Source organism: Vidua macroura, chromosome 18 (genome assembly GCF_024509145.1).
Source record: "Vidua macroura isolate BioBank_ID:100142 chromosome 18, ASM2450914v1, whole genome shotgun sequence".
Classification (NCBI taxonomy): Eukaryota; Metazoa; Chordata; class Aves; order Passeriformes; family Viduidae; genus Vidua; species Vidua macroura.
The window spans coordinates 10,233,334-10,252,489 of record NC_071588.1 but is presented as its reverse complement, the minus strand read 5'-3'; the positions used below and the strand labels follow the sequence as shown (position 1 = coordinate 10,252,489).

Sequence of the window (19,156 nt, the reverse complement as noted above, 5' to 3'; positions counted from 1 at the left end):
CCCTTCCTCAGCTGCCTGCTGTCTCTCCTGGTCTGTGGCTTTACTCAAGGGGATGGAGCCACCTCAGCTGGCGTGCCTGGAGTGTCCCTGTGTGTCCCCAACGCAGCCTTTGCTCTGTGCTTGGCAGGATGGCACCAGAGGTGATCCTCGCTATGGACGAGGGGCAGTACGATGGGAAGGTGGATGTTTGGTCTCTGGGGATCACATGCATCGAGTTAGGTGAGTGAACACACAGCTGAGGGGGTGATTAACTCTGCAGTGTGTTAGGAACTCCTGCAAAAAGAGAAGATCCTTATTCCTCATCAGTTTTCCCCTTTAAAACGCCTGACTTGGAGCACCCTGACAGTTGAGTTCAGTCTTTTTCTGCTGGCAAATCAAGAGCAAGCCACTAATGCACTGTGCTTTCATGTTAGTCTGTGCTCAGTTATTCCTGGGAGAGCCAGAGCATTTTGCTCTTGAGTGAGGGGAAACCATGGTTTGTCATCTGTGTTCTCCAAGCTGCACTCTGAGAAAGTTGTCCCAGCTGTTGTGCCAAGGGAACTGGTGTCCTAAGGATTGTGTGTCAGAAGGGACCTACATTTAATTTTCAATTCTTCTTACTTCCCTGCTCTCTGAAACAAAAATCTTCAGTCTCAGCTGAAAAGTTTGTGCCATGAATCATCGTGGACAGGTTCTTTATGGGAAGAGAAGAAAAGGGTTTGCACTTCAGAGGGCAAAAGATACACATCCACAGAGCCTGGAGCAGAGGTGGATGTGATGGCAGGTACACAGAGTAGACTCTAAGTGTGTGTTTCAAGTTTGAATATTGACATTGCATGTGCTGAGTAGATTATTTTCAAAAAACAGTCTTGATATGGAGTCTACTTAACAGCAGTACACCAATAACTTATTGTGTGGGTGAGTTCGCTGAAAATGTCATTGATGAATGTTTAATCAGCAGAAATGTGTGAGATAACAAAGAGGGGGATGTGCAGAAGTGCTGTCTCCAGAGCTGAGATGGTGTAGATAACCAGTAACTAACATGGCTGCATTTCATGTGCCAGCATGCTGACAGTCTGTATTGTGACATAAAGAATGCCAGAATTGGAAGTTTCAGGCTTCTGTTGTTGTGCATGGCCAATGATTTTTGTTTGTGTGGAGTTTCAGGTGTGTCACAGCCTCTCAAGGAGTAAATCACAGCAGTAGGAGAGACTGTGCAGCCCTATGTAGACACAGTCTTGGTACCAGAATTTCTGTGGAGCTTTTTGCTCAGGAACCTCAAAGATGATGGACTTGCTTCCCTTAAAAATACCCTTTTGAGAAGCATTAAACTTTCTTAAACTTCAGACTTTGCCTTTGTGTGATTCCCTGTCTGAGCACGAGGTCAGGGAGGAGATCTCTTGTTGAGCAGCACTTGGCTTTCTTTGAATGCTGATGTCTTAATTCCTCGTGCAGCTGAAGTCAGTAGTGATTAAGGAAAAGCAGAAGTGGTGGTTTGCCTGCCTGGCAAAGGCTCTGGCCTGAAAGAACTGAGAAATCCTGGCACCACTGACCCTGGGCAGAAGCAGCCTCCCCCAGCACTGTGAGTTCTGCCCTCCCGAGAGGTCAGGGGCTGCTGGGCAGGTGCCCTCTGGGTGCAGGGACTGGGAAGGATTTCAGTGAGAGGGAGTTCATGGCACATCTGGCAAGTGAATTGGGTAACCTGTCCCACTTGCAGTGACAAATGAGGCAGGCAGCACTTTCTCCTGTAACCCACATGTTCCAGCAGTGCCTCAAACATCTGTAGGGACTGATACAGCATGTCCTGGCCCTGAACTTTGCCTGAGATCACTTTTACTCAGCTTCAGCTGATTTTGCCACACCAGATCAGGTGTGAGATGCTGCAGTTAAAAGTAAAATGTACTGCAAACTCTTCCTTTATAATTTGTATCCTGCTCTCTTTGGATTTTGTCATCCCTCTCCAAGTGAACAGCAGTTTTCCTTGAGTGGGTGTCCTGGTCTAACTTGGAATATCAAAATAATTGGCCTAAATGTGATGACAACAGCACTGAGTATTGGTTTAGCAGTGATACCCTGCTCATACTTCCATACATTTCTCCTTTCTTTCCAGACAGCCTTATCACACCTTTCTGTTCTTTTCTCTTTCCAGCTGAAAGGAAGCCTCCACTTTTCAACATGAATGCAATGAGTGCCTTATATCACATAGCCCAGAACGATTCCCCTAGGTTACAATCAAATGAATGGTAAGAGAACCATTAACAGCTGATTTTTTTTTTTGTTTATTTCTCTGAAAATGCCCTGTGACACTGCACAATTCAAGCCTGACAATGAGTATGTTGATTGCAGTGCAGTGATTTGTGGGTGTTCTCAAATCTTGTGTATGCTAGCTCAATTTTGACCTTCTGTTACTCTGCCTGTTCTACAGTCTAAAAGTGTGGAGGTGTTAATTGTGAGGTGTAGCTGCTGTAGGAATTAAAATACTCTCAGATGTGTTAAACCAGCCATGGCTCAGCATCAGCAAAGTTTCCAGCTGCCAAAGATCCCTGTTGGCAGAAGAGTTGTTAGCATTGCTGTGCAGCTGAAATGTGCAGAAAGGGAGGAGAATGTGGAGGTAATTGGATATTTTTGTCAGTGGAGGACTCCAAAAGCCCTCAGAGCTCTGTGGCCAGTGAATGCTCCCTGTGCTGCAGGCTTGTTCCAGAATCTGAGCTTGGATACAAGAGCACTTTGTCATTCTGTGGGTTCCCTGTACCCGGGATTGGAGTGGTGCTGTTGGGTGATGCTTGGCAGAGTCTGCAGAAGCCTTGACACAAAAGCTCCTGGTGAGGTGTGGAGTTCCCCCATTTCTCTGCTGGGCATTTGAGCAGCACAACTCTTTAATTGCTGATCACTGTATCAAAACCACTCCAGTTTCCTTATTTCATCCTCTCTGTTTTGCCCATTTTTCAAGGCTCCAGGAGCTTGCTCTGCTGCCTGCAGCGTGGTCCCCACGTGCTGTGCAGGATTTGCACTGCAGAGCAGAGACAGCTGTGGATAAGCACAGCACCACATCAGTGCTCTTGGTTGCAAGCACTAAATTACAGTGCCCTGTTTGCTCTCTTGGAGTCACCAAGGTGCCTTTTGTGCTCCTTTTGAGTCCAGTGGCACAAAAAAAAAAAAAGAAAAAATCAGTTTCCTTCTTTCCAGCTGGAATAAAACCTCAAATAAAGCCTCAAGTGTTGGACTGAGCATTGAGGCAGGGTTCCTTCTGTTACTCCAAGAGATCAGTGAGTGCATTTCTGGAGATCCCAAAAATGCCACAGTCCTTTGTTTTTAAGCAGTTGAAGTAAAATCAAAAATAGTGATGGGTACACGTAGTTCTCACTTGGTTTTCAGTTTGTGCTTGGGGATAGTTGTGTGTCCATGTTGTTTCAACAGCCTTTAATTGGGAAAGAATTGATGAGATCAACTTGGAATTTGGAAAAACCCAGTTACTTTCTCTGCCTTAGAATTTAAGAAAAAATTAGTCAGCGTTTTTCTTTTGCTTTGCACTGATAAGTTTGAATGTATTCCAGATTGTGAGCTTCTTTTTTTAATTTAGATTTTTTTTTTCTTTTTTTTTTTTTTTTTCTTTTTTTTTTTTCTTTTTTCATTTTTTGATTTTGCAGGTCAGACTCCTTTAGGGGATTTGTTGATTACTGCTTACAGAAAATACCTCAGGAAAGGCCATCATCAACAGATTTGTTACGGGTAATTTATCAGATCTTTTCCAGAAATCTGGGGGGAAATCTGTTTGTCTACCAGAATAATTGTAAAGATGGTGAACAAATATTTTCCCTTACAAAAATCCACTCTTTGTTTGGGTTTTTTTTTGTTTTCTTTATCCCTCCATTCATGCATCACACTTAGCAGTTAAAAATAGGCCAAGGCTGACTTCCTCCCCTAATCAAACCACCAGACCCAAAAGCTGTTTAAATCCCTTTAATGGTTTCTATACTGAACCCAATTAATTAAACTCATTTTGGAAATAACTGGATCATTCTGGAAGGGGTTTTTACAGGTCCCTAATTGCCCAGAGGCTGTAGGAGGGGGACCTGGGAGTGATGTGTGCAGAGTTTGCCAAGGTGTTGTCAGTGAATCATGAATCACGTCCAGTTTAAGTCATTTGGGTTCAGTTTACCTGGGAAATAGAGGAACTGTTTACAGCTCCAAGGGCTTTGCTTTTGGGAAATTCAGGAGCAGCCTTCCATTAGAAAGTAGGGGGATGTGAAATCCTGTCCAGCCCCTTTTCCATCAGGCTTTGGCTTTTCTTTTAAGTATTGCCTTTCTTTAAAGTTGATTATTAGCCCTGCTCTCCCTCTGGCTGCTGGTGCCAATGACCTCTCCAGGTAAATGATGAAGGAGCTGTTTGTGCTCCCTTTGGCACCTGGTATATATTTTTATTTCCTGTGGTACATTTGTGCTGTGGCAAATAATCAGTGTTTTGTTCCCTGGTTCTACTTGTTGCACCCTGACCAGCCAATAGGTTTAAGATGTGAGTTTTGGAGTGATTCATTCCTGGGGATTGGCAGCCTTGCTGCTCTCTAGGAACAGGCTGAGTTCATTGAAGGATGTGATTTCAGGAGTACCTCAGGTTGGAGTCTGTGCAAACAATTAGAGCTGAGATCTGAGTGTGAAATCCTGTCTATTCCGTGGTTTACATTTATATTTTATTTATATTTATGTCTGCCCTACACTTTTCACATGGTCACATTTTAATATTTGAGTGCACACATAGAATGGATTTAGGTTCAGGATCATGGTTCCAAATGTTTTGCTGCTTTCTAAAAATGATCTACAATGAGATAAAAATGGGTTCCTTTTTTTTTCCTAATCATAAATAAGCTGCAGATTGTTACTGTTCACAGAGAAATAAATGGTGGTTATCTGCATTGAGGAGCAGAAATGATTCATTTTGTTTCTGTGTGAAATGATGTTAAGAACTTTTAGCTCTGATTCAAAAATAAACACCATCACTACAAGCAAAATTGGGTACTGAAAAGACTGGCTGTCCCCAGTAGCAAAACTCAAATGCACAACAGTTTGAATTCAATGAAAAACGAGAAATCAGCTTGTGGCATGATGCTTTCCTTGTTTATTTACAAATCATTAAAAGGTGATTAGCTCATCCTTTCAGCTCTTCTGTTGAAGGCTCCTGTTTTAGGGCGGGCTGGGGCTCCATGAGCTGCTCACTCCAGCTCCAGGGGATGAGTTCACTCCTGAGCTGAGCCCACAGGAGAGCTGGGAGGCCGAGCAGGCAGAGGTGACCTCCTGAGAATTTCCTTGCAGGTGGGTCCAGCTGTTGAGGCTCTAACAAAAGCCCCTTGTGGCATTTGCAATGTGCAGTAGAGAACAACTCTTTTTCACCCTTTCTTTTTTTTTCCATTGCCAATTTTTCTGTTGTCACTGTTTTTCTGCAAGCATGCAGAGGATGTTTGTGCCCTAAAGCCATCCCTCTTGGGAACTACTAAGCAGCACACCCAGCTGTAGGGATCCCATAAAAGTATTGGCAAGTGTACACTCAGGTTGTCTGCTTTAGCCAAGGTTAAATGGGAAAGCTGGAGACTTTTATATCCACTGCCAGCTGTACAGTGCAGGAGAATGTATCTGATAAATCACAGAAGAGGCTTTACTCATATTCCTAAATACCATTAAAGAATTTATTAAGTCTGCACTTAAAACCTGTGCAGGAGTTGGCAATAGCCTGATTTGATTTCAACTCTGGCTACAAAAGCTTTAGGTATAAATAAACTTTGTGGTCTCCTTGCTTGTTTTATGTGTGAATTGGAATAGATGGATGCAGGATAAATCTTTTCAGGTTGATTCTTCTTTGTTCTGGATGCATTTTGTTCATTCCTGTACCTCCAAGGTTTGAAGTGTCACCTCGTGTGTTTTGAGTGAGCTCACTCAGGAAGAGACAAATCATCTGTGTAGCCTGGAGAGCTCAGAAAACCTGACCCCAGCACAAGCTCAGTGTGTTTGGAGCCTTTGAGAAAGGGTGTTAGCAGTTATTGAATATGAAGAGATAAATTGCAGGATGGGAGGTGTCACTTCAGGGGTCTGACAAGTCCCCCACTGTCCCTGGTTTGACCCCAGAGCCTGCAGTGAGGTGTTCTATCTCCTTTAACCCAGCACGATTTTGTCCGCCGGGAGCGACCACCCAGGGTGCTCATAGACCTGATCCAGAGGACCAAGGATGCAGTGAGGGAGCTGGACAACCTGCAGTACCGGAAAATGAAGAAAATCCTCTTCCAGGAGACCCGCAACGGCCCCCTCAACGAGTCCCAGGAGGAGGAGGAGGTACTCGGGGTTTGTCACCCCATTCGCGCTGTTACCTGTCGTTTTAGGGCCGGGGAGATGTTCCTGTCCTTAGGGTGGCAGAGCAAGCACAGCCTAGGTGAGGAATGTTCTTGGAATATCATCTGGATCAGCAGAGAGACAGGAGAGGATCATGAGTGAAAGTAGTCCTTGCTCGGTGTTAAAGCTGCCAATTACTGTACATGTGGAACTTTGGATTTTTTCCAGTGCTGCCCTTTCTTCTGGAAGCCTTAGGGAAGAAACTCATTCCGAGGGAGGTTCTCTGTGAGAAGTGGCTCCCAGCCTGTGTGGAGGAGGGTCTTTGACAGCCCAAGCTTTTCATTCTCATCTGCACAGTCAAAACAACTCCATTAATGTTAATATTTTTTCAATTACCATAACTTTAGTGTAAAGTAATTGGCCTCTCATGAGCTGAAAAGCAAATCACCGAATTAGTGAGATTTATTTTTTTTTAATTCTTTAACGTTAAAGAAGAAAAAGGTTAAAGACCTAAAATGCAGCTTCAGTTTAAATCTTGTAATAAACAACCCACTTAATCAGTGTATGATAATTGACCCTAACTGTGGCTGAGAGAAGGAAACCAGTCATTTTTCAATTGATGAGCTTAGATGGAAATTAATGCCACTTGGTGCAGGCACAATGCATAAATAAATCCACGACTGCTTCTCAATGAAAAACACTGACAGACAAATGGATGTCTGTGTTCTTTGCTCCAGTGGAGTGAGGCAGTAACACACAGCGAGGTGCCCAAGCTCAGAGGATCTTCAGGGCCTTGGTTTGGGGTTTGAGGGTGTCAAATGCTCCTTGAAAGCTAAACTGGTTGGAGAAATGGGCACATGGGTCTCAGGTGGAGCTGCAGGAGGAGGGGACTGGCACTGGGTGAAGATGCCCCAAAGGAGCAAGAGCAGCAACTGCTGTGATTGAAGGTCCCCTCCAGCTGCCAGACCTGGAGCTTAGCTGGGGACTGGGGGATTGTCAGATTGATCCCAGTTTCTCTCCCCACACGTGACAGGCTGTCAGCAGAGTGCCAGGGAATGGTTTCCCACTTGGCTGCTGAGCACTTCCAAGCTCAGCAGGAAAACGTGGTGGTGTTTGGCTCCAAGGTGTGTCTTCTGTTCCTCCTGTCCCCACTCCTGAAGAGAGCAGGGAGAAGAGCTGTTGTATCTGCAGGGAGGGCAGGGATGCAGCTGACACTCTGCATGTGCACAGCATGCTCTGCACTGACCCCTGAGCCCTGTCCCAGCACAGGAGGTGTCACTGCTCGTGTGTGTCACTAACTGGGCAGGGAGAGCAGACCCAGCACGTGCTGCAGTTCTGCTGAACTGGGGACACAACCTGCCCCACTGGAAATGCCACCAGGCACTTCCTTCTTCTACCCTGGGCTTTCTAAGGTGGAAGATAAGCCCTAAAAATCTTTAACATGCAAAATATTACTAATGCTTTCCCCAGAGCCCTTCCAAGAAGGTGAAAGTTGAAGTCAGGAAGCCAGGGCTAAGGTTGCATATGCAATCTCATCTCTGTCCTTCCTGCATGAACATTCATTAGTGACACAGCCTCAGAGCCTTCATTATGTGATTTCTCCTGCAACTCTACATAAGCATCCTGAAAATATTTTCATTCCCCTGTGCCTGTGTTCTCTGTAAAATAGTATTATTCTGGATTTTAAGTGCTCTCACACAGGCTCTGAATGATCTGCTGATTGCTTAAAAAATAATCACACAATCAAAGGCAAATCTGTCAAGTCTCAATTTTATCTTTCTGTCAGTCTCCAACAAAATGAGTTCCCCGTTAATTGATTTGTAATGGAATTCTCCCCAAGCTCCCTTCGGAGGCCAGGGCAAACTGGATGCAGTTTGAGAGCAGGCTGCTCATTTTAGTGAGTCAAGGCTGCTTCACCCCAGGAGCTGAAGGATGTTCAGAGTTCTGTCCTCACTGTGAGCTCCTTACGAGCCTCTTTGGTGCCACTAGTTAATTACAAAGGACTCCATAAATTCTCTAAATCAGTCCAGACTAAGTGCATACTCTGGCATTACTGTACTCCTATGGGTATGGAAGAAGAAAAAAGGCTGCTAACTCCTGATATTTGGCTGTAGAATCAAAAATACCTCTTATATGAGGAATCTTTATTTATGCATATCCAAGTTTTAACCCCTAAAATAATGCAGGCTGGTCTGAGTCAGCTGCTAAGATTCTTTGCTCACCTTTATCTTGGCTGTAAAAACAAGGTTCAAGGGTTTTCTAGCTTGATAAAATCAAATTGCTGACTGCTTGGGACATGGAGGTTAAACCTCTACACCACGCAGAATATATCAAATAATAAATGGATTCATTGTCTTACACATTTTCTGATTCAGGAAATGTGTTATAGCAGATCCTGACTTGAAGCACTGTTTTAATTCAAACTTGGATAATTTTTCTTAATTATGAGGCTCCTTCCACCAGCCATCCAGTATTCCTGGATGTCTCCTGTCAAGCCAAGAGCCATGCCCAGACTTAAGGATATGTGGAAAAAAAACTGGCTTGAAACCTGATGTAATCAGATTGCAGGGGAAAAGGCAGAAGCTGCCTGCCTGATATGGAACATTCCAGAGCCCAAACAGCCCTTTGAGATGTGCAGTTGGCAAAATAATGCCCAAAGACCCTTGGAGTCTGCAGAGTCACCTTTAAAACAAACTCTGGGCGTTGCAGGCACGGGCTGGGCAGGTGATCTCCTGCAGGATCTGTAACTGATGCCCCTTGTTTTATAGGACAGTGAGCATGGATCAAACCTGAGTAGGAAGATGGACAGTCTGGGCAGCAACCATTCCATCCCCAGCATGTCTGTGAGCACAGGCAGCCAGAGCAGCAGTGTGAGCAGCATGCAGGAGGTCCTGGATGAGAGCAGCCCTGAGCTGGTCATGATGCATAGTGACGAGAGCACCATTAATTCCACCTCCTCCGTTGTTCACAAGAAGGTACGTGTGCCCTGGTGCTCTGTGCTGAGAGCAGGAGCTGCTGCTGGGCTTGCCAGAGTCAAGTTCTGTGGGGTTTTTGTCTTTAAAAGCATCTAAAGAACCTCTGTCCATGGAAAGAGGTTGCTACTCAAGGAGCTGTCAGTGCCTAGGCAGGGTCACCCAGGCTCCCCGCATGCCCAGCCCTGCATGTGCACCTCTTGCTCTGCTTGGGACGTCCTTGTTTCCCTGGGAATGCCTGTCCTGTGCTCTGTGTTGCTCCTGGCAGCCAAGCTAACTAACCCTCTGCCAGGCACAGTGTGTGATTAAACCTGCCTGCACTTGGATTTCCCTTGTGAGGAGTGGAAGTGTGCAGAACTTTGGACCCTTCCCACGAGGTACGTTTGGAGACAAATCCCACTCGATGATTTCCTGCTCCTTTGCTGCATGCTGAGATCTGATGCCTTTCCTTTTTCTAGGGCTGGATATCGAGCTGAGGTTGTCTAGCTGTGAGCCAGCATCTCATCTCCACTGTTTGTCTGACTAAAATAGTTTTGGCTTGGCCTTGGCAGTGTCATTTGCTAGTGGGCAGCAAAATGTAGGTTGGTTGTGTTGGTTTCGTTTGCAAGGAACTTCAAAGTGTACATTTGCTTTTTGCCAGAGGAGCTAAAACATTGCAGCAGCATGAAAAGTATGAATTTCTTGTTTGTAAGGTTACAGTAAGGCTTGGTTGTAACTAACTAAATATTTGTAAGCAGTTTTTCCTCCGGAAGTGCAGGGTTTGTGTTGTTGAATGTTAAGAACTATTGAAACATTTTGTCTTCAACAAATGTGGTCTTACGTATTTTAAAGATACTGGCAGAGAAGTTGCAAAGCTTTTAGGGGTTTGCTTCTTTCCTAAAGACACTTCACAGCATCTTTATTGAAGTTTGTTCAGAAAGGTGAAAATAAGGTGTTAGGTACCAAATGCCAGCCCATGGAGCTGTCCTGAATGAGGAGCAGCACCACTGATGGATGTTCTGGGTGGTTATGATTGGAGCTCTTCTTTATTTTGTGTAGGCTTTCAAAACGTGTGTTAGCTTTAATTTCACATTGTTACATAGCCATATTTACTCGTGCATTAAAATGGAACTTTGAGGGACTGATTTACACAGAATTCATAGGTTATAATCACTGCTCAGAGTTGTTATATTTGATAAAAACAAAACATCAGCTGCTCCCACCAGACATAAATGACATTTGTGAAAGGAGTAGAGTTCCTGCTTGTTTTAAGACTAATTTTATGTTTTATAATGGTTGTATGACACTTGTAAGGTATCAATACAGGATTTCTGATGCTGTAAATTCAGTCCTCCTAGACTTGTGTGTAGGATGCACAAACAGGACACCACATGGAAGTTTTTTTCTGGTTTGAAAAAAACCCAGGGTTTCTTGCACACTTGTAACTGAAGTATTATAAAAGAAATCACCTCTAGATCACTTAACACAGGTGTTTTAGGGTAATTTTGGGAGCAGAAAGCCCAGGTCTGCACTGAGGGTCTTCACAAAACAGTTAACAATTGGCTAGGACTGCTGATCCTTGGAGTAGATTCCTTCTCCGTTGGAAAATGTTCCCTTCTGCTGTATGTAATTCATAAAGCAGATTTGGACTCTGCATAGCAGGACATATTCCAGTCTGCAAATATATTGTTTTAATTTCGTACACGATTTTTTTATTCTTTGTTACTTTGGGGAATGCAATTTTAAATGGAAAACTGCTTCACATGTGTATTAATGCATGTGAAGAGACTAAAATTGGAGCTGGACATTTCAGGGGGGTTTATATCCACATACATCCCACTTTATTTTCAAGGTAAAGTTCCTAGTTCTGCCAAGATTTCGGTTTGTGCTTTAACTTCATTTCTGGGAACATTTCTGGGATGAAGCTGAGTTTTGGGTATCACTCTGGAGCCCCTCACAAATACAATGGGAAGAACCTGGGGTTCAAGTTTAATTTAAGCTCTTGTTTTGTATTTAATCAGCCTTTAAAGGCTAAAAAGAAAATACTGATGAACATAAGCAGCATTTTGTGGGTACAGGGTCACATATGAGATGGTTTTGACATGGGTGAAGTCAAAAGTGTTGTATAAAATTGTGGTGTTCCACAAATGCGTTAATGAGCAACCTCCAGATTGTGGAAAGGGTCCAAGAAGGCAAAATGGCTTGGAGTGTTGATATTTTCTATGGCTCAAAGCTTTAAAAAGTCAGAGGCCTTTTGGTGTTTTGGGCCACAGCCCCAGAATGTCACGTGCAAGGAAAACGTAGGCTGGAGGAGTCGGTGGTGGTGTGAGATGCAGTTCTGTGAGATGCAGTTCTGAGCCCCCAGTGCTTCCAGCTGCTGCTGGTGTGGAGAGCCAGGCTGGGCTGGCCTTGGCCTGCAGGAATCCAGGAGTAGCCCATCCCTGAGTGGTGCTTGGCTGGGAGAAGCCTCAGGCACCTGAGGAGCACTCCTGGCATCTGTCCTGTGACCTACCCTGAGGCAGAGGCTTAGGGAAGAGGTGATGGAGTAAAAGCACTTGTAAACAACTCATTTTCTTTCTTTTTTTTAACAGCTGCTAGTTGGCTGTAACTTCCAAAAATGTTTTGTGGTCACAGGGTAAGTGAAATGACCTGTTCTGATCTGGTTAATTGTCACTGGCTATGCTAGTTCTTGGCAGCCAAGGTGCTTGGGGTTTGCTGCACTTGGGATGAATCCTCTGTGGAAAACAACCCCTTCCACAACACAGCAGAGCTCCATGGTTTTCAACTTGAGCTTAGAACAAAGGTGACTTCCACCTGTCAGAGTGCACCTGTTAGGCTGGAAGAAAAATCACCAAACAGGAATAAAATATTGACAATAATAACAAGCCATAATTGAATGTGGAGCTTTTCATGTTATTCAATTTATAGCTGTGTCCTGAACTCCTGGGAGGAAAAAAATGGCAATCAGTGAACTACTCAGGCAGGAAACCAATCCTTGGGATCAAACCCTGCTCCCTCAGGAGGACACCTTAATCACCAGCATATTCTTTTCAGGAAATTCAGATGTCTGGCTTGGATGAGGAAGTTTTCCTTGCCCTTTTGCAGGGTGGTGAGCTCCTCCATGTACATCTCAGTATGTCCAGTGTAAGAACTCTCTTCTGAATATAGTTAAATAACTCTGCTACTGCATGCAAGGGTCATCTTGCCTATGTGGATGTCACATCCCTCTCCCTTCAGCAGTTGTTCAGCTGCACAGGTTGAGAGCTGAAGAGTAAGTGACAGCTCTGATGCAAACCCAGTTGTGTCTGAGAGCCCCAAAAAACAACAAAATGGGGCAGGGAGTAAAACTCCAAATACACTGTGCTTCAAAGACACATAACCCAGATTTTAAAGTCAGATAAATACCAGTTAATTCATCTTAAAAATGAAGACAAAGATTTTTGGCTCCAGAGTAAGACAATAAAGTGAGTATAGGCATCAGCTGGTGCATCAGAGATGTTTTGTCACCTGTTTTGTTCAGCTGCTGGTAAATGGCAGTGTGGGCACAGGTGGCTTCCCAGAAATATTATTTCATTGTCCTCAATGAATTTATTATTTTTTATTTCTGCAAAACTATAATAATAAGTTGTTGTAATCTTTTAATCTAAACAAAAAGCCAGTACAATATTGTTGTTTTTTTTTTTTTCAACTGCAGTACTCAGTTGTTTCTGTTTCTTGCTTCAAGCTTAAAATCATCAGTGCTTTCTGAAACGTGGGCAGTAAAATGTCAGGGAAAACTTGTGATTAAGATCTGGCTTTTGACAAAAAGATGGAAAAGAGGATCTTTGTAGTTGATCATCATGAATTCTCGCCCAATGTCTGCAATAATAAAACACATTTACAATAACTGCTGCAACTTGAGTGACTTCCCAGATCCTGTAAATTAACCTGTGCACATCTCCTGTTGCTGCTCCAAATTATTTCAGCATTTGTGGGGAATTTTGTGCATGGAGAGAGCTTAAACCTCCCTGTTGATTATCAAGGCACTTAAAGCAGTGTATTAAGACAAATGGTGCCACACTGTTGTTTTCCTTGCTCTTTAAATTCTTAGAAAGCAGGGATTTGCTGCAATTCCATGGAAGTCCTTAGTGTGGCTTGGAAATTGCCTTTCCTGTTTGTGTAGGAGACTGGCAGCCCTTGCAGTTAATGAGTCCTCCTGTGTCTCTGGAGGTTTTATTTGGTGTGCATAGCAAAAAAAACCCAGTGTGAAAGAGAATGTTCCTCCTGAGGAGAAGGTGGAGGTGTCCAGCTTTGGTTTGGACAGAATTTGGATGGTAAAGGCCTTTTTTCAGTGAGGAAAAGACAGTGTGTGCTAGAACTGGGATGGGACTCAGAGCAAAATCCACTCTGTGTTGGATTTTGAGCTCGTGGTTTGCCACAAACTCATTGTGAGGTGCTCAGAAGTTCAGCAGGAGCAGCCATTCAGATCCAGCTGGGAGCACCACTGGAGGCTCCACCAGCTCTGCTCAGATAATGCTGTGGGAATCCTTGAGAAAGGTTTTGTCCTGGCAACGTCCCAGCCAAATCCCCTCCTTTGTGTTGATCAACCTGAAAACTGCTCATGTGGGTGATACAGTCAGAAGAACAAATTACTCCTTGAGTAGGAAGTTGAAGATTCTGGATTGTTGGCCCTGAATAAAAGGATTTTAATGAATGAGTTGTGAGCTGAGCATGCCTAAAGTTGCATCCTTAAGGTAGATATTGCAAAAAAACACAGAAAACAGGTGGGAAATGAAGTGTATATAGAAGATGCATTACTTTAAAAACAAACCAGGGTTGGAGATGCAAATTTGGGGCTGAGAGATACCCTGACCCAAACTTGGTGAGTTTCTGGGATTCCTTCAGTCAGATTTTATTTATTGGGTGCCTTGTGCTGAGGTGCCAATTTTGTGTCTTTGTTTCCCACACATCTGAAGCTAAAAGTTGGAAACAAAATTTCCTTATCTGTGCCAACAGTTACAACTGCAGTGTCTCTTAGCAAGTTCTTGGGAGAAGAATTCTATTTTTAAATAAAAGTAGCAGAATTATGTTTTTATGGGTTTGTAGGGAGATATTTGTCTTTGCCATCAGTCACCTCATTTGAGGAAGGCTGGTGGAGATGTGGCTACCCGTGGATGTATTTCTCTTACCAGCTGAGTTTTTTGTCCCCTTGAAATTGGTCTTTTGGCTTGCTCAGTTGCAAAGGAATTTTCCCATTCCTTGCCCAGCTGAGTTTGAAATGCAGAATGTGGTTAATTCACATTCCTGAAGGGCAATTTAATTCTGCTCTGAGCTTCTCATGTGCACTGAGGTAACCAGAGACCCCATAAAACAAGGCCAGGGTGACACTCTGCCCTCTAAAAATCCACCTCTTGGATAACAAAAAGTAAATCACAGATTAATTTTCCAGCAGAAAAAGCAATTGCAACTTAAATTTGTTATTTTAGGTGGTGTTTTGGAGCATTCTGGAAAGTCTGAATTCCCATTTAAAAAGCTCGGGGTTCTTTTTCAGTGATTTGCGGCTTCTCTGGGTTTAATATTTGCCATACCACTGTAATGGAGAGAAGGAAGATGATCCAGGGATTGGGATATTGCTTAGCAGGCCTTGGGAACCCTGTGCACTCACAGGTGCTGCTGCAGGTCACACAGATGTGTGACCAGGGGTGACATTTGTCCTGTCCCCACCTTCATTTCATGGCTGGAGTACAGCCCAGGTGCCTCCTGTGTGCTGTTGTTTCCTCTGTGGTTCAGGGGGTGAGTTTGGGGTAGATCTTCACTACAGGGTTTGGGATCCCTCTGGTGAGGCTGAGAGTCAGATTAAACTGAGTGATGCTGTTGGACTTTAAATGTTTAATCAGGATCTTCTGGGGATGGCTGTTCTAGAGCCTCAGATGTGCCTTTCTCAGGGATGTGGGCAAGTCCAAGAGCTCTGCCCATGAGACCAACGTGCACAAGTTGGAAGTCTGAGAACAGCCCAGTTTTCAGTGATTTCTCTCGTGGTCTCACTGCCTTTCCTGTCAGACAGTGCCACAAATGCCCAGTATAAGGTTGTCCAATATAAAATGAAACTGCAGCTTTTTGTGACTCTCCATATCTCTGTGGAGGACTGTCCTTTTTATCTGTTTTGGCTCATTCTGTGTCCCTTGTGTGGGTGTAGAGGAGCTGGTGCAGACTTGGCTCTGTGGTGGCCTTGGGCATTGTGCAAAGGCAAGGAAGGTGAGCAAAGATGAGCATGGACTAGGAATGCCCAAAAGGAAGGATAAGGAAAGGTTTTGGGGTTAAAGCACTTTCAATCAGTGTGGTGTTCAGTTCTTAATATCAGCATTTCTGCACCTAGTTAGGCTTTTGCTTGAACTCATTTCCAGAATCCTACTGAAAAGGGCTGAGTGCGTGTCGGTGGGGGTGAGAAGCAGCTGGAAATGGAGGCCAGCAGAGGGGAAAGCCAGGTGTCTGTGGGGTGGGAAAGGAGCACGGGGATGACAGCAGTGTCCTGATGGAGACACCATTCCATGGTGGCTGCTCTCTCCCTGTGGGGCTCTCTGACCTTCCTGGTGTCTGCTGGGGCATGGCAGGGTGGCAGAGCTGCTCCTGCTCATGGAGGCAGCTCTTCCCTGCAAGGGCTTTCTAGGCACTGGCAGCCTTTACTTTGCACCCCAAAGAACTGGAAACTTGATTTAATTCAGGAAGAATCTGTCTTCCTGTGAGGCTTTAGGAGCTGGAGGTTGAGGATGGGAGTCATGACCCTGGTGGGTGCCAGTGTGGCCCTGCAGGGTGTGCCGGGTGTCCAAAGGCTGTTCCATCCCCAAGGTGCAGCCTGCAGGTGTGCTGAGTTTGGCAGTCACCATTCCCATTGGGAAAATCGTGGTGATGTGGGGTATTTTTTTGCTGGCTTTTCTGAGGAGGGTTTTTCCTGGAGCTTTGTTCCACTCCCAAATTTGCCGGCGCCGTTTGGGAAGGGCACAGCCGCTCCCGGCGAAGCCTTGCCGGGGAGCAGGGGGAAAGCTGCACCGGGAACCATTCCTGCTAAAACCTGGGAGCTGTTGCTTTAAAAAGAAAAAAAAAAAAAAAAAAAATCCTTTGTGGGCTGTGGAGAGAAAGTGCTAGAACTGTGCAGGATCATGACTGGAAAGCAGGATCCCTGAGTGGTCACGGAGGCTTTCCTGGTGCTCTCCAGCCTGCTGTGGATTTAGCCAGGATGCTCGTCCCCCACAGCAGATAGCAAACGAGGGACAAAGAAACCCTATCGAGGACACACCGCTCGGCAAAGGGAATGAGGCAGGATGTTGCTGTGGTGTTAAAAGGGAACAGGATCTCCGTGCCTAGACATGGGAATCACGTTTTCACCAGGATCGCTGGCTTGCAGTGCTTGAACCCGACCTTCCCGAGGACTCGGATCGCCCTGCTCTGCTTCCTGCTCCCGGCTCGCTTTTTTCTGGCACATATGTAATACTGGAGGTTTAAAAAAAAAAAAAAAAAAAAAAGGAGATTAAAAAAAAAAAAAAAAAAAAAAGGCAGCCCGATCCAGGGATTCGGAGGCATCCTGCTAGCGATCAGCTGACGCGCCGAGCCGAGCTGCAATGTGTTGCTTATTCATTTTGTACGGTGGGAGCTGCCGGGGCTAAGCAGAGAGCTGAACTATGCCTCTCCTACAGCCGCGCTTGTGCAGACAGAGGGGTGAGAGAGAGGCAGCCGCCGCGGGAAGAGCACAGCCGGACTTTCTCCTTGTTTTTATCCATTTCTGCAGGATCATGTATTTATAAGGGATGAGGTGGGCCACAGGGATCGCAGGCCTGAGGTGCGGCCTACCCAGTCAGTGCAGAATCAGGCCCTCCACTACCGGAACCGAGAGCGCTTTGCCACAATCAAATCAGCATCTTTGGTAAGAGCCCCCATCCCACCCCACCCCACCCCACCCCGCGGCCCCTCGCTGCCATCGCCTCCCCTGCTGTTGGTGCTGTTGGCATAGCAACTGGATATTGCACTGAAAGAGGTTTTACCTCTGTGTGTGTGTGTGTGTGTGTGTGTGTGAGTGAGAGAGATGTGAATGTGAAATATGTTTAATTTCTCGGTGCATTTCCAGTGTGAGATAGCCCACCTTCCTGGGTGAAGTTAATATCATCTCATTCCCTCCCCGCTCCATTTCCCACCTGTCCCTTTTGTTAATATATTTATCTGCATGTGCATTAAGAGTGTGTGAGGTGTGTGAGAGCTGCTGGAACGCCGTGGAGATGCAGATGCAGATGGGTTTGGGAACAATAAGATCGCTGCTGCCCGCCCTGAGCTGCCGCCTGGTTGTTTTTTGTTTGTTTTTTTTTTTTCATTCATTCATTTATTTCAAGCAACTGTACCGTGACTGCATTTTCCAGCCTGATCCTTTGGAAGGATTGCTGGGCTGTGATAAGGGAGAGAGAGAGAGGGCTTACAGTGGGCTGTGGGCTTACAAAGGGGAGGGGGATGGGATGAATCCATCAAGATTTGTACTATTGCAAATGTGATTGCTGTGGATGCCTTTGTAGTAGGGAAAGGGGTGTGTGCCGGAAGAGTTAGTTGTGTGCCGCCTCCCCCACCCCGCATCCACCCGGCCTGGGAGCAGCCTTTTCCAGGGAAAGCGGTGAAAAATGGCCCTTCAGAGGGAAAAGGAATGTCCTGTTAAATATTTCAGCCCGCTGGTATTAGAGGTCAGATGGACGGGGAGCGTTAGAAAGTCCCCACGGTTTGGCCATGGCACTTGCTCAGTGCTATGACATCATCCCGGACCAACCCCGAAATTACACCAGCGAGCCCTCCCCTTCCCGCCTGCTCCTGCCTCCACCGTGGGGGTTCTCCTTCCAGACCACCATTTCTGGATCCCCAGAATTGCTTCCCACTCCTGCACGCACGAGGCACGGGGTGTGGGGGTGTGTGTGACCACAGCTAAAGGTGCTGACTGGAGGGAAGCAGCAGCAGCAGTGCCAGCAGCCCAAATTTTTCTGTGTGTTTGTTGCTGCTGCTGTTAAAATCTAAAATGATGCTGTGGCATTCAGGCTTCTGCCCAGATGCTTCCTGGGAGCTTCTGAATCCCATCTTTTGCAGGTGTATTTCTGGGTGCCCATACCCTGAATGCCCCCCAGGGTGGTGTCCCCTGCTTCCCCCCAATTTAAAGTGACCTAGAAATGTGTGTGTTAGAGGACTTCATGCAGCACCCCTGACAGGGGCAGGATCCCTGCTCTCCTGGAGACCCTCTGCTCTGGGAATTTTTCCTTTTTGTGTGTGTGTGTTTGCACCCAGTGTAGTGCCAGCTCTTCTACTGCCTGCACTGAGCAGATAAAAGTGGGACCCAGTTAGGTTGGCTGGAGGGCAGAAATAATGAATGACTCATGTGTCATACTCCAGACATACAATTTTCATTGATAAATTGATATGTGTGATGAATATATTCATGTTCTTTTACTCCCTGTGCAAAGCTGCTGCACCTTGTGGCCTGCCTTCAGCAGCAGAGCCCAGAACTCCTGTCTTCCCTGGAAATGTCACCTCTGGCCTACTTGGGTGGCTTGAAGTGATTGCATGGCCAGGCCCCTTTGGGAGCCAATGAAAATATGGGCTGTGAGGGATTCCCAGATCCCTGAGCTCTGGGGAAGACAGCTGATATCCCAAGGTCACTCCTAAATCCCATGGCAGCCTCCTGTGGGGCTGGGATTGTGTCTGCCTTAATTCCTTACTCACTTGGATTTGCTGAATCTCTCTGCTTCAATGGCCAAGTGATGATAAAGATATAATTCATTTTGGGTGAGGAAGATGGAAAGCTTTTTGGAGAGCTTCTCTTTTTTGGATTTTCTGTGGCACATGCTCTGTTATCCCCATCATACACACGCATCTCCCCTTCCCAGGGTAGAGGGAAGATCCCAACACATCAA

General features: G+C 45.5%; 1 protein-coding gene across 3 annotated transcripts in view; it reads left to right on the top strand.

Moving 5' to 3' along the window:
- The window catches only part of TAOK3 (TAO kinase 3), a 75,446-nt gene that overhangs the window by 42,242 nt on the left and 14,048 nt on the right, over positions 1–19,156 (top strand). For all 3 annotated transcript variants that reach the window (XM_053994291.1, XM_053994292.1, XM_053994289.1), the window contains 6 exons: positions 128–219; positions 2,129–2,222; positions 3,627–3,708; positions 6,130–6,297; positions 9,063–9,269; positions 17,008–17,142. In XM_053994291.1, coding sequence (XP_053850266.1) covers positions 128–219; positions 2,129–2,222; positions 3,627–3,708; positions 6,130–6,297; positions 9,063–9,269; positions 17,008–17,142 — 778 coding nt within the window. The remainder of the gene's footprint in view (positions 1–127; positions 220–2,128; positions 2,223–3,626; positions 3,709–6,129; positions 6,298–9,062; positions 9,270–17,007; positions 17,143–19,156) is intronic.